At 44.6% G+C, this 15,201-nt stretch overlaps 1 protein-coding gene across 1 annotated transcript in view; it reads right to left on the bottom strand.

Annotated features, from left to right (window-relative positions):
* LOC112221360 (plasma membrane calcium-transporting ATPase 3) overlaps window positions 1-15,201 on the bottom strand; it is a 143,793-nt gene that overhangs the window by 30,356 nt on the left and 98,236 nt on the right. The window contains exons 15-17 of the mRNA XM_042304342.1: window positions 5,521-5,627; window positions 495-570; window positions 206-364 (exon numbers count right to left, since the gene is read on the bottom strand). Coding sequence (XP_042160276.1) covers window positions 206-364; window positions 495-570; window positions 5,521-5,627 — 342 coding nt within the window. The remainder of the gene's footprint in view (window positions 1-205; window positions 365-494; window positions 571-5,520; window positions 5,628-15,201) is intronic.

Raw genomic sequence — 15,201 nt, 5'->3', positions numbered from 1 at the left:
ACCTTACTGTACCACAACACCACCCCTCTGTACCTTACTGTACCTTACTGTAACACAACACCCCTCTGTACCTTACTGTACCTTACTGTACCACAACACCTCTCTGTAACTTACTGTACCTTACTGTACCACAACACCTCTCTGTAACTTACTGTACCTTACCGTACCACAACACCCCTCTGTACCTTACTATACCACAACACACCTCAGGTCGTACAGGGTCCTCTATGCCCACCACAGTGAGACAGGTCAGCTGAGTAACGATGACTTCTTCGTTGTCCCAGTCTGGCTCGGGATTGGATGGAAGGTCTCGGAATGCGATACAGATCGTCCTTAACCCTTCACACGCCATCGGCTCTATCACCTGTTTCATCACAATACATTTGGTAACATTCATACCAAGTGTGTGTGTGTGTGTGTGTGGGTGGGTGGGTGTGTGTGTGGGTGCGTGTGTGTGTGCGTGCGTGTGTGCGTGCGTGTGTGTGGTGTGTCACCTGTTTCACCATCTCCTCCCTGTCTCTGGGTCTGAAATTACGTGGCTTTCCATGAACGTCCATGATATACGAACACCTGGGTGAAAGAGAGAGAGAGAGAGACAGAGAGAGAGAGAGAGAGAGAGAGACAGAGAGAGAGACAGATAAAATGAGAGAAAGAGAGAGAGAGTGGGATAAAATTAGAGAGGGAGAGAGAGAAAGTGGGATAAAATGAGAGAGGGAGAGAGAGTGTGAAAGAGAGAGAATGAGAGAGAATGAGAGAAAGAGAGAAAGAGAGAGAGAAAGAGAGTGGGTTAAAATGAGAGAGGGAGAGAGAGAGTGAAAGAGAGAGAATGAGAGAAAGAGAGAAAGAGAGAATGAGAGAGAAAGAGAGAGAGAGTGGGATAAAATGAGAGAAAGAGAGAGAGAGAGTGGGATAAAATGAGAGGGAGAGAAAGAGAATGAGAGAGGGCGAGAGAGAAAATGAGAGAAAGAGAGGGAGAGAGAGAGAGAGAGAGAGAGAGTGGGTTAAAATGAGAGAGGGAGAGAGAGAGAGCGAGAGAGAGAATGAGAGAGAGAGACAGAGAGAGAGAGAGAGAGAGAGACAGAGAGAGAGAGAGAGAAAGGGAGAGAGAGAGAATGAGAGAGAATGAGAGAGAGAGATGAGAGAGAGAGAGAGAGAGAGAGAGAGAGAGAGAGAGAGAGAGAGAGAGAGAGAGAGAGAGAGAGAAAGAGAGAGAGAAAGAGAATGAGAGAGAGAGTGAGAAAGACCTCAATATGCCCAGGACATATGCCCAGGCTGTGAGCAGAGCAACAGGCCCAACCCCCACTGATACATCGGCCCAAGCCCCATCCAGCAACAGGCCCAACCCCCACTGATACATCGGCCCAAGCCCCATCCAGCAACAGGCCCAACCCTCACTGATACATCGGCCCAAGCCCCATCCAGCAACAGGCCCAACCCCCACTGATACATCGGCCCAAGCCCCATCCAGCAACAGGCCCAACCCCACTGATACATCGGCCCAAGCCCCATCCAGCAACAGGCCCAACCCCCACTGATACATCGGCCCAAGCCCCATCCAGCAACAGGCCCAACCCCACTGATACATCGGCCCAAGCCCCATCCAGCAACAGGCCCAACCCCCACTGATACATCGGCCCAAGCCCCATCCAGCAACAGGCCCAACCCCCACTGATACATCGGCCCAAGCCCCATCCAGCAACAGGCCCAACCCCCACTGATACATCGGCCCAAGCCCCATCCAGCAACAGGCCCAACCCCCACTGATACATCGGCCCAAGCCCCATCCAGCAACAGGCCCAACCCCCACTGATACATTGGCCCAAGCCCCATCCAGCAACAGGCCCAACCCCCACTGATACATCGGCCCAAGCCCCATCCAGCAACAGGCCCAACCCCCACTGATACATCGGCCCAAGCCCCATCCAGCAACAGGCCCAACCCCCACTGATACATCGGCCCAAGCCCCATCCAGCAACAGGCCCAACCCCCACTGATACATCGGCCCAAGCCCCATCCAGCAACAGGCCCAACCCCCACTGATACATCGGCCCAAGCCCCATCCAGCAACAGGCCCAACCCCCACTGATACATCGGCCCAAGCCCCATCCAGCAACAGGCCCAACCCCCACTGATACATTGGCCCAAGCCTCATCTTCCTTTGGCCTAAAAGAGCAGGAATCCAGACATCATCAAAGGAATTTCCGACCGTGCAGTAATATCTAACAAGTAATTTAACAATTCCCCAACAACTACCTAATACACACAAATCTAAAGGGGTGAATGAGAATATGTACATATAAGTATATGGATGAGCGATGGCCGAGCGGCATAGGCAAGATGCAGTACATGGTATAAAATACAGTATATACATGTGATATGAGTAATGCAAAATATTTAAACATTATTAAAGTGGCATTGTATAAAATGACTAGTGATCCATTTATTAAAGTGGCCAGTGATTGGGTCTCAATGTAGGCAGCAGCATCTCTGAGTTAGTGATTGCTGTATTCTCCAATTACATTGAATGAACTACAGGACTAAATAGAAACCCCAAAAGGCCTGTGGTGTTGATGGTATCCTCAATTAAATTATAAAATATACAGACAACAAATTCCAAATTGGCAATACTAAAACTATTTAATAACATCATCCTCAGCTCTGGCATCTTCCCCAATATTTGGAACCAAGGACTGATCACCCTAATCCACAAAAGTGAAGACAAATTTGACCCCAATAACTACCGTGGGATATGAATCAACAGCAACCTTGGGAAAATCCTCTGCATTATCATTAACAGACTAGTACATTTCCTCAGTGAAAACAATGAACTGAGCAAATGTCAAATTGGCTTTTTACCAAATTACCGTACGACAGACCATGTATTCACCCAGCACACCCTAATTGACAAACAAACAAACCAAAACAAACCAAACAAACCAGTCTTCTCTTGCTTTGTTGATTTAAAAAAAGCTTTCGACTGAATTTGGCATGAGGGTCTGCTATACAAATTGATGGAAAGTGGTGTTGTGGGAAAACATACAACAATATAAAGTTCATGTACACAAACAAGTGTGCGGTTAAAATTGCCAAAAAACACATTTCTTTCCACAGGGCCGTGAGGTGAGACAGGGATGCAGATTAAGCCCCACCCTCTTCAACATATAGATCAATGAATTGGTGAGGGCACTAGAACAGTCTGCAGCACCCGGCCTCACCCTACTAGAATCTGAAGTCAAATGTCTACCGTTTGCTCATGATCTTGTGCTTCTGTCCCCAACCAAGGAGGGCCTACAGCAGCACCTAGATCTTATGCACAGATTCTGTCAGACCTGGGCCCTGACAGTAAATCTCAGTAAGACAAAAATAATGGTGTTCCAAAAAAGGTCCAGTTGCCAGGACAACAAATACAACTTGCATCTAGACACTATTGCCCTTGAACACACAAAAAACGATACATACCTCGGCCTAAATATCAGCGCCACAGGTAACTTCTACAAAGCTGTGAACGATCTGAGAGACAAGGCAAGAAGGGCCTCTATGCCATCAAAAGGAACATAAAATTTGACATACCAATTAGGATCTGGCTAAAAATACTCGAATCAGTTATAGAACCCATTACCCTTAATGGTTGTGAGGTCTGGGGTCTGCTCACCAACCACGAATTCACAAATTGGGACAAACACCAAATTGAGACTCTGCATGCAGAATTCTGCAAAAAAAATATTCTCTATGTACAACGTAGAACTCCAAATAATGTATGCAGGGCAGAATTAGGCCGAAAACCGCTCATTTATCAAAATCCAGAAAAGAGCTGTTAAATTCTACAACCACCTAAATGGAAGTGATTCCCAAACAGCAGCACAATTAGACCCAACCAAATCATGAGAAAACGAAAAGATCATTACTTGACACATTGGAAAGAATTAACAAAAAAGCTGAGCAAACTAGAATGCTATTTGTCCCTAAACAGAGAGCACACAGTGGCAGAATACCTGACCACTGTGACTGACCCTAAACAGAGAGTACACAGTGGCATAATACCTGACCACTGTGACTGACCCTAAACAGAGAGTACACAGTGGCATAATACCTGACCACTGTGACTGACCCTAAACAGAGAGTACACAGTGGCAGAATACCTGACCACTGTGACTGACCCTAAACAGAGAGTACACAGTGGCAGAACACCTGACCACTGTGACTGACCCTAAACAGAGAGTACACAGCGGCAGAATACCTGACCACTGTGACTGACCCTAAACAGAGAGTACACAGCGGCAGAATACCTGACCACTGTGACTGACCCTAAACAGAGAGTACACAGTGGCAGAATACCTGACCTCTGTGACTGACCCTAAACAGAGAGTACACAGCGGCAGAATACCTGACCACTCTGACTGACCCTAAACAGAGAGTACACAGTGGCAGAATACCTGACCACTGTGACTGACCCTAAACAGAGAGTACACAGCGGCAGAATACCTGACCACTGTGACTGACCCTAAACAGAGAGTACACAGTGGAAGAATACCTGACCACTGTGACTGACCCTAAACAGAGAGTACACAGTGGCAGAATACCTGACCACTGTGACTGACCCTAAACAGAGAGTACACAGCGGCAGAATACCTGACCACTGTGACTGACCCTAAACAGAGAGTACACAGTGGCAGAATACCTGACCACTGTGACTGACCCTAAACAGAGAGTACACAGTGGCAGAATACCTGACCACTCTGACTGACCCTAAACAGAGAGTACACAGCGGCAGAATACCTGACCACTGTGACTGAACCAAACTTAAGGAAAGCCTTGACTATGTACAGACTCAGTGAGCATAGCCCTGGTATTGAGATAGGCTGCCGTAGACAGACATGGCTCTCAAGAGAAGACAGGCTATGTGCACACTGCCCACAAAATGTGGTAGAAACTGAGCTGCAATTCCTAAACTCTTGCCCAATGTATGACCATATTAGAGACACATATTTCCCTCAGATTACACACATAGAACCATAATTGGAAGACAAACCCAATTTGAATAAACTCCCATATCTACTGGGTGAAATACCACAGTGTTCCATCACAGCAGCAGATTTGTGACCTGTTGCCACAAGAAAAGGCCAACCAGTGAAGAACAAACACCATTGTAAATACAACCCATATTTATGTTTATTTAGTTTCCCTTTTGTACTTTAACTATTTGCACATAATATGACATTCGTAATGTCTTTATTCTTTTGGAACTTTTGTAAATGTAGTTTTTACTGTTAATGTTTATGTTTTATTTCACTTTGGTTTATTATCTACTTCACTTGGCAATGTAGACCAATAAAGCCCTTAAATCGAATTGAATTTAATTGAGAGAGAGCGAGTGAGAGACAGAGAGAGAAATTAGTAGAATTGGTGATATTGTTGAGAAGTATAGTGTACATTTCATTGGTTTTGTTTCTACTTCCCTCCCTCTCCTCCCCCCTCTTCCTCCTCTCCCCACCCCTCTTCCTCCTCCTCCTCCTCCCTTACTTCTTCAGTAGTATCTCAGAAGCTCCTTTACTGTAGAGTCTGAAGGATCCGTCTCGTTGCTGGACCACCGTGGACATGGACTTACGCACCGAGTTAAAGGTATACACCTAGAGGAGGGAGAGAGGAAGGAGAGAGAGAGAGTTCACTGAGACAGTGTGTAACGCACTTTACATATTCTATAGTAACATCTACAGTAGACTACTGTAACACTCCATCTAGACTACTGTAACACTCCATCTAGACTACTGTAACACTCCATCTAGACTACTGTAACACTCCATCTAGACTACTGTAACACTCCATCTAGACTACTGTAACACTCCATCTAGACTACTGTAACACTCCATCTAGACTACTGTAACACTCCATCTAGACTACTGTAACACCCCATCTAGACTACTGTAACACTCCATCTAGACACTACTGTAACACTCCATCTAGACTATGGTAACACTCCATCTAGACTACTGTAACACTCCATCTAGACTACTGTAACACCCCATCTAGACTACTGTAACACTCCATCTAGACTACGGTAACACTCCATCTAGACAGTACATCTAGACTACTGTAACACTACTGTAACACTCCATCTAGACTACTGTAACACTCCATCTAGACTACTGTAACACTCCATCTAGACTACTGTAACACTCCATCTATACACCTGTAACATTCCATCCTGACTACTGTAACACCCCATCTAGACTACTGTAACACTCCATCTAGACTACTGTAACACTCCATCTAGACTACTGTAACACTCCATCTAGACTACTGTAACACTCCATCTAGACTACTGTAACACTCCATCTAGACTACTGTAACACTCCATCTAGACTACTGTAACACTCCATCTAGACTACTGTAACACTCCACCTAGACTACTGTAACACTCCATCTAGACTACTGTAACACTCCATCTAGACTACTGTAACACTCCATCTGTACACCTGTAACATTCCATCCTGACTACTGTAACACTACATCTAGACTACTGTAACACTCCATCTAGACACTACTGTAACACTCCATCTAGACTACTGTAACACTCCATCTAGACTACGGTAACACTCCATCTAGACTACTGTAACACTCCATCTAGACTACTGTAACACTCCATCTAGACTACTGTAACACTCCATCTAGACTACTTTAACACTCCATCTAGACTACTGTAACACTCCATCTAGACTACTGTAACACTCCATCTAGACACTACTGTAACACTCCATCTAGACACTACGGTAACACTCCATCTAGACTACGGTAACACTCTATCTAGACTACTGTAACACTCCATCTAGACTACTGTAACACTCCATCTAGACTACTGTAACACTCCATCTAGACTACTTTAACACTCCATCTAGACTACTGTAACACTCCATCTATACACCTGTAACATTCCATCCTGACTACTGTAACAACCCATCTAGACTACTGTAACACTCCATCTAGATGTAACACTCTGTAACACTCCATCTAGACTACTGTAACACCCCATCTAGACTACTGTAACACTCCATCTAGACTACTGTAACACTCCATCTAGACTACTGTAACACTCCATCTAGACACCTGTAACACTCCATCTATACACCTGTAACACTCCATCTAGACACTACTGTAACATTCCATCTAGACTACTGTAACACTCCATCTAGACTACTGTAACACTCCATCTAGACACTACTGTAACACTCCATCTAGACTACTGTAACACTCCATCTAGACTACTGTAACACTCCATCTAGACTACTGTAACACTCCATCTAGACTACTTTAACACTCCATCTAGACTACTGTAACACTCCATCTAGACGCCTGTAACACTCCATCTATACACCTGTAACATTCCATCCTGACTACTGTAACACCCCATCTAGACTACTGTAACACTCCATCTAGACACCTATAACACTCCATCTATACACCTGTAACACTCCATCTAGACTACTGTAACACTCCATCTAGACTACTGTAACACCCCACCTAGACTACTGTAACACCCCACCTAGACTACTGTAACACTCCATCTAGACACTACTGTAACACTCCATCTAGATACTACTGTAACATTCCATCTAGACTACTGTAACACTCCATCTAGACTACTGTAACACTCCATCTAGACACTACTACTGTAACACTCCATCTAGACTACTGTAACACTCCATCTAGACTACTGTAACACTCCATCTAGACTACTGTAACACTCCATCTAGACTACTGTAACACTCCATCTAGACTACTTTAACACTCCATCTAGACTACTGTAACACTCCATCTAGACACCTGTAACACTCCATCTATACACCTGTAACATTCCATCCTGACTACTGTAACACCCCATCTAGACTACTGTAACACTCCATCTAGACTACTGTAACACTCCATCTAGACTACTGTAACACCCCATCTAGACTACTGTAACACTCCATCTAGACTACTGTAACACTCCATCTAGACTACTGTAACACTCCATCTAGACTACTGTAACACTCCATCTAGACTACTGTAACACTCCATCTAGACACCTATAACACTCCATCTATACACCTGTAACACTCCATCTAGACTACTGTAACACTCCATCTAGACTACTGTAACACCCCACCTAGACTACTGTAACACCCCACCTAGACTACTGTAACACTCCATCTAGACACTACTGTAACACTCCATCTATACACCTGTAACATTCCATCCTGACTACTGTAACAATCCATCTACACTACTGTAACACTCCATCTAGACTACTGTAACACCCCATCTAGACTACTGTAACACTCCATCTAGACTACTGTAACACTCCATCTAGACACTACTTTAACATTCCATCTAGACTACTGTAACACTCCATCTAGACTACTGTAACACCCCATCTAGACTATGGTAACACTCCATCTAGACTACTGTAACACTCCATCTATACACCCGTAACACTCCATCTAGACTACTGTAACACTCCATCTAGACTACTGTAACACTCCATCTAGACTACTGTAACACTCCATCTAGACTACGGTAACACTCCATCTAGACTACTGTAACAGTCCATCAGACTACTGTAACACTCCATCTAGACTACGGTAACACTCCATCTAGACTACTGTAACACTCCATCTAGACTACTGTAACACTCCATCTATACACCTGTAACACTCCATCTAGACTACTGTAACACTCCATCTAGACTACTGTAACACTCCATCTAGACTACTGTAACACTCCATCTAGACTACTGTAACACTCCATCTAGACTACTGTAACACTCCATCTAGACTACGGTAACACTCCATCTAGACTACTGTAACACTCCATCTAGACTACTGTAACACTCCATCTAGACTACTGTAACACTCCATCTAGACTACTTTAACACTCCATCTAGACTACTGTAACACTCCATCTATACACCTGTAACACTTCCATCCTCCATCTAGACTACTGTAACAATCCATCTACACTACTGTAACACTCCATCTAGACTACTGTAACACCCCATCTAGACTACTGTAACACTCCATCTAGACACTACTGTAACACTCCATCTAGACTACTGTAACACTCCATCTAGACTACTGTAACACTCCATCTAGACTACGGTAACACTCCATCTAGACTACTGTAACACTCCATCTAGACTACTGTAACACTCCATCTATACACCTGTAACACTCCATCTAGACTACTGTAACACTCCATCTAGACTACTGTAACACTCCATCTAGACTACTGTAACACTCCATCTAGACTACTGTAACACTCCATCTAGACTACTGTAACACTCCATCTAGACTACTGTAACACTCCATCTAGACTACTGTAACACTCCATCTAGACTACTGTAACACTCCATCTAGACTACTGTAACACTCCATCTATACACCTGTAACACTCCATCTAGACTACTGTAACACTCCATCTAGACTACTGTAACACTCCATCTAGACTACTGTAACACTCCATCTATACACCTGTAACATTCCATCCTGACTACTGTAACACCCCATCTAGACTACTGTAACACTCCATCTAGACTACTGTAACACCCCATCTAGACTACTGTAACACTCCATCTAGACTACTGTAACACTCCATCTATACACCTGTAACACTCCATCTAGACTACTGTAACACTCCATCTATACACCTGTAACATTCCATCCTGACTACTGTAACACTCCATCTAGACTACTGTAACACTCCATCTAGACTACTGTAACACTCCATCTAGACTACTGTAACACTCCATCTAGACTACTGTAACACTCCATCAGACTACTGTAACACTCCATCTATGCAGTATAATGTATATATACATTGCTTCGGAAAGTATTCAGACCAGATCACAACTCAATCGCTGGTTGAAAACTGTTTTCTGCCCCTCCCAAAAGATAGAATTTGTAGATAATTGGCCCTCTTTCTGGGACTCACCCACAAACAGGACCAAGCCTGACCTGCTGAGGAGTGACGGACTCCATCCTAGCTGGAGGGGTGCTCTCATCTTATCTACCAACATAGACAGGGCTCTAACTCCTCTAGCTCCACAATGAAATAGGGTGCAGGCCAGGCAGCAGGCTGATAGCCAGCCTGCCAGCATAGTGGAGTCTGCCACTAGCACAGTCAGTGTAGTCAGCTCAGCTATCACCATTGAGACCGTGTCTGTGCCTCGACCTAGGTTGGGCAAAACTAAACATGGCGGTGTTCGCCTTAGCAATCTCACTAGGATAAAGACCACCTCCATTCCTGTCATTACTGAAAGAGATCATGATACCTCACATCTCAAAATAGGGCTACTTAATGTTAGATCCCTTACTTCAAAGGCAATTATAGTCAATGAACTAATCACTGATCATAATCTTGATGTGATTGGCCTGACTGAAACATGGCTTAAGCCTGATGAATTTACTGTTTTAAATGAGGCCTCACCTCCTGGCTACACTAGTGACCATATCCCCGTGCATCCCGCAAAGGCGGAGGGGTTGCTAACATTTACGATAGCAAATTTCAATTTACAAAAAAAAAATGACGTTTTCGTCTTTTGAGCTTCTAGTCATGAAATCTATGCAGCCTACTCAATCACTTTTTATAGCTACTGTTTACAGGCCTCCTGGGCCATATACAGCGTTTCTCACTGAGTTCCCTGAATTCCTATCGGACCTTGTAGTCATAGCAGATAATATTCTAATCTTTGGTGACTTTAATATTCACATGGAAAAGTCCACAGACCCACTCCAAAAGGCTTTCGGAGCCATCATCGACTCAGTGGGTTTTGTCCAACATGTCTCTGGACCCACTCACTGTCACAGTCATACGCTGGACCTAGTTTTGTCCCATGGAATAAATGTGGTGGATCTTAATGTTTTTCCTCATAATCCTGGACTATCGGACCACCATTTTATTACGTTTGCAATTGCAACAAATAATCTGCTCAGACCCCAACCAAGGAACATCAAAAGTCGTGCTATAAATTCACAGACAACACAAAGATTCCTTGATGCCCTTCCAGACTCCCTCTGCCTACCCAAGGACACCAGAGGACAAAAATCAGTTAACCACCTAACTGAGGATCTCAATTTAACCTTGCGCAATACCCTAGATGCAGTTGCACCCTAAAAACTAAAAAAATTCTCATAAGAAACTAGCTCCCTGGTACACAGAAAATACCCGAGCTCTGAAGCAAGCTTCCAGAAAATTGGAACGGAAATGGCGCCACACCAAACTGGAAGTCTTCCGACTAGCTTGGAAAGACAGTACCGTGCAGTACCGAAGAGCCCTTACTGCTGCTCGATCATCCTATTTTTCTAACTTAATTGAGGAAAATAAGAACAATCCGAAATTCCTTTTTGATACTGTCGCAAAGCTAACTAAAAAGCAGCATTCCCCAAGAGAGGATGACTTTCACTTTAGCAGTGATAAATTCATGAACTTCTTTGAGGAAAAGATTATGATTATTAGAAAGCAAATTACGGACTCCTCTTTAAACCTGCGTATTCCTCCAAACCTCAGTTGTCCTGAGTCTGCACAACTCTGCCAGGACCTAGGATCAAGAGAGACGCTCAAGTGTTTTAGTACTATATCTCTTGACACAATGATGAAAATAATCATGGCCTCTAAACCTTCAAGCTGCATACTGGACCCTATTCCAACTAAACTACTGAAAGAGCTGCTTCCTGTGCTTGGCCCTCCTATGTTGAACATAATAAACGGCTCTCTATCCACTGGATGTGTACCAAACTCACTAAAAGTGGCAGTAATAAAGCCTCTCTTGAAAAAGCCAAACCTTGACCCAGAAAATATAAAAAACTATCGGCCTATATCGAATCTTCCATTCCTCTCAAAAATTTTAGAGAAGGCTGTTGCTCAGCAACTCACTGCCTTCCTGAAGACAAACAATGTATACGAAATGCTTCAGTCTGGTTTTAGACCCCATCATAGCACTGAGACGGCACTTGTGAAGGTGGTAAATGACATTTTAATGGCATCGGACCGAGGCTCTGCATCTGTCCTCGTGCTCCTAGACCTTAGTGCCGCTTTTGATACCATCGATCACCACATTCTTTTGGAGAGATTGGAAACCCAAATTGGTCTACACGGACATGTTCTGGCCTGGTTTAGATCTTATCTGTCGGAAAGATATCAGTTTGTCTCTGTGAATGGTTTGTCCTCTGACAAATCAACTGTAAATTTCGGTGTTCCTCAAGGTTCCGTTTTAGGACCACTATTGTTCTCACTATATATTTTACCTCTTGGGGATGTTGTTCAAAAACATAATGTAAACTTTCACTGCTATGCGGATGACACACAGCTGTACATTTCAATGAAACATGGTGAAGCCCCAAAATTGCCCTCGCTAGAAGCATGTGTTTCAGACATAAGGAAGTGGATGGCTGCAAACTTTCTACTATTAAACTCGGACAAAACAGAGATGCTTGTTCTAGGTCCCAAGAAACAAAGAGATCTTCTGTTGAATCTGACAATTAATCTTAATGGTTGTACAGTCGTCTCAAATAAAACTGAAGGACCTCGGCGTTACTCTGGACCCTGATCTCTCTTTTGAAGAACATATCAAGACCATTTCAAGGACATCTTTTTTCCATCTACGTAACATTGCAAAAATCAGAAACTTTCTGTCCAAAAATGATGCAGAAAAATTAATCCATGCTTTTGTCACTTCTAGGTTAGACTACTGCAATGCTCTATTTTCCGGCTACCCGGATAAAGCACTAAATAAACTTCAGTGCTAAATACGGCTGCTAGAATCCTGACTAGAACCAAAAAATTTGATCATATTACTCCAGTGCTAGCCTCTCTACACTGGCTTCCTGTCAAAGCAAGGGCTGATTTCAAGGTTTTACTGCTAACCTACAAAGCATTACATGGGCTTGCTCCTACCTATCTCTCTGATTTGGTCCTGCCGTACATACCTACACGTACGCTACGGTCACAAGACGCAGGCCTCCTAATTGTCCCTAGAATTTCTAAGCAAACAGCTGGAGGCAGGGCTTTCTCCTATAGAGCTCCATTTTTATGGAACGGTCTGCCTACCCATGTCAGAGACGCAAACTCGGTCTCAACCTTTAAGTCTTTACTGAAGACTCATCTCTTCAGTGGGTCATATGATTGAGTGTAGTCTGGCCCAGGAGTGGGAAGGTGAACGGAAAGGCTCTGGAGCAACGAACCGCCCTTGCTGTCTCTGCCTGGCCGGTTCCCCTCTTTCCACTGGGATTCTCTGCCTCTAACCCTATTACAGGGGCTGGGTCACTGGCTTACTGGGGCTCTCTCATGCCGTCCCTGGAGGGGGTGCGTCACCTGAGTGGGTTGATTCACTGTTGTGGTCATCCTGTCTGGGTTGGCGCCCCCCTTGGGTTGTGCCGTGGCGGAGATCTTTGTGGGCTATACTCAGCCTTGTCTCAGGATGGTAAGTTGGTGGTTGAAGATATCCCTCTAGTGGTGTGGGGGCTGTGCTTTGGCAAAGTGGGTGGGGTTATATCCTTCCTGTTTGGCCCTGTCTGGGGGTGACCTCGGATGGGGCCACAGTGTCTCCTGACCCCTCCTGTCTCAGCCTCCAGTATTTATGCTGCAGTAGTTTATGTGTCGGGGGGCTGGGGTTAGTTTGTTATATCTGGAGTACTTCTCCTGTCCTATTCGGTGTCCTGTGTGAAACTAAGTGTGCGTTCTCTAATTCTCTCCTTCTCTCTTTCTTTCTCTCTCTCGGAGGACCTGAGCCCTAGGACCTGAGCTCCAGGACTACCTGACATGATGACTCCTTGCTGTCCCCAGTCCACCTGGCCATGCTGCTGTTCCAGTTTCAACTGACCTGAGCCCTAGGACCATGCCCCAGGACTACCTGACATGATGACTCCTTGCTGTCCCCAGTCCACCTGGCCATGCTGCTGCTCTAGTTTCAACTTCCACCTGACTGTGCTGCTGCTCCAGTTTCAACTGTTCTGCCTTATTATTATTCGACCATGCTGGTCATTTATGAACATTTGAACATCTTGGCCATGTTCTGTTATAATCACCACCCGGCACAGCCAGAAGAGGACTGGCCACCCCACATAGCCTGGTTCCTCTCTAGGTTTCTTCCTAGGTTTTGGCCTTTCTAGGGAGTTTTTCCTAGCCACCGTGCTTCTACACCTGCATTGCTTGCTGTTTGGGGTTTTAGGCTGGGTTTCTGTACAGCACTTTGAGATATCAGCTGATGTACGAAGGGCTATATAAATAAATTTGATTTGATTTGACTTGACTTTTTCCACATTTTGTTACATTACAGCCTTATTCTAAAATTGATTAAAGCCTTTTTTACCCTCATCAATCTACACACAAAACCCCATGACGACAAGCAAAAACATTTTTAAAAAGTTGAGTAAATGTATTAAAAATAAAAACTTAAATATCACTATTACGAAGTATTCAGACCCTTTACTCAGTACTTAGTTGAAGAACCTCTGGCAGCGATTACAGCCTTGAGTCTTCTTGGGTATGATGCTACAAGCTTGGCACACCTGTATTTGGGGAGTTTCTCCCATTCTTCTCTGCAGATCCTCTCAAGCTTTTGCAACCGCACGGCAAGCGGTACCGGAGCGCCAAGTCTAGGACCAAAATGCTCTTTAACAGCTTCTACCCCCAAGTCATAAACTGTTCTCTCTGCTACCACACGGCAAGCGGTACTGGAGCGCCAAGTCTAGGACCAAAAGGCTCCTCAACAGCTTCTAGCAGTGGTGTAAAGAAGAGTGAAGAGGGGTGAAACCTGAACTAAAGACCCAGGTTTTAAAGCTGACAGTGTTTTTATAAAATTTTATTTTGTTTTGAATCCTGCGGCTCTGTTGGACTAAATTGCTATGAGCGCCGCTATCTGTCCTGGGATCCTGACAGATTCCATATAGGAGGAGAGCTAGCCTAGCTGGCTCGGCGGTCTCAAATGGAGGTCTCTATTGAACATTGCACATTTGAACATCTTGGCCATGTTCGGTTATAATCTCCACCCGGCACAGCCAGAAGAGGACTGGCCACCCCACATAGCCTGGTTCCTCTCTACCCGGTACAGCCAGAAGAGGACTGCCACCCCACATAACCTGGTTCCTCTCTACCCGGTACAGCCAGAAGAGGACTGGCCACGCCACATAGCCTGGTTCCTCTCTACCCGGTACAGCCAGAAGAGGAATGGCC

This window comes from Oncorhynchus tshawytscha, linkage group LG22 (genome assembly GCF_018296145.1).
Source record: "Oncorhynchus tshawytscha isolate Ot180627B linkage group LG22, Otsh_v2.0, whole genome shotgun sequence".
In the NCBI taxonomy this organism is placed as follows: Eukaryota; Metazoa; Chordata; class Actinopteri; order Salmoniformes; family Salmonidae; genus Oncorhynchus; species Oncorhynchus tshawytscha.
The sequence above is the reverse complement of the archived record's forward strand: the minus strand, read 5'-3'. Positions and strand labels throughout refer to the sequence as shown.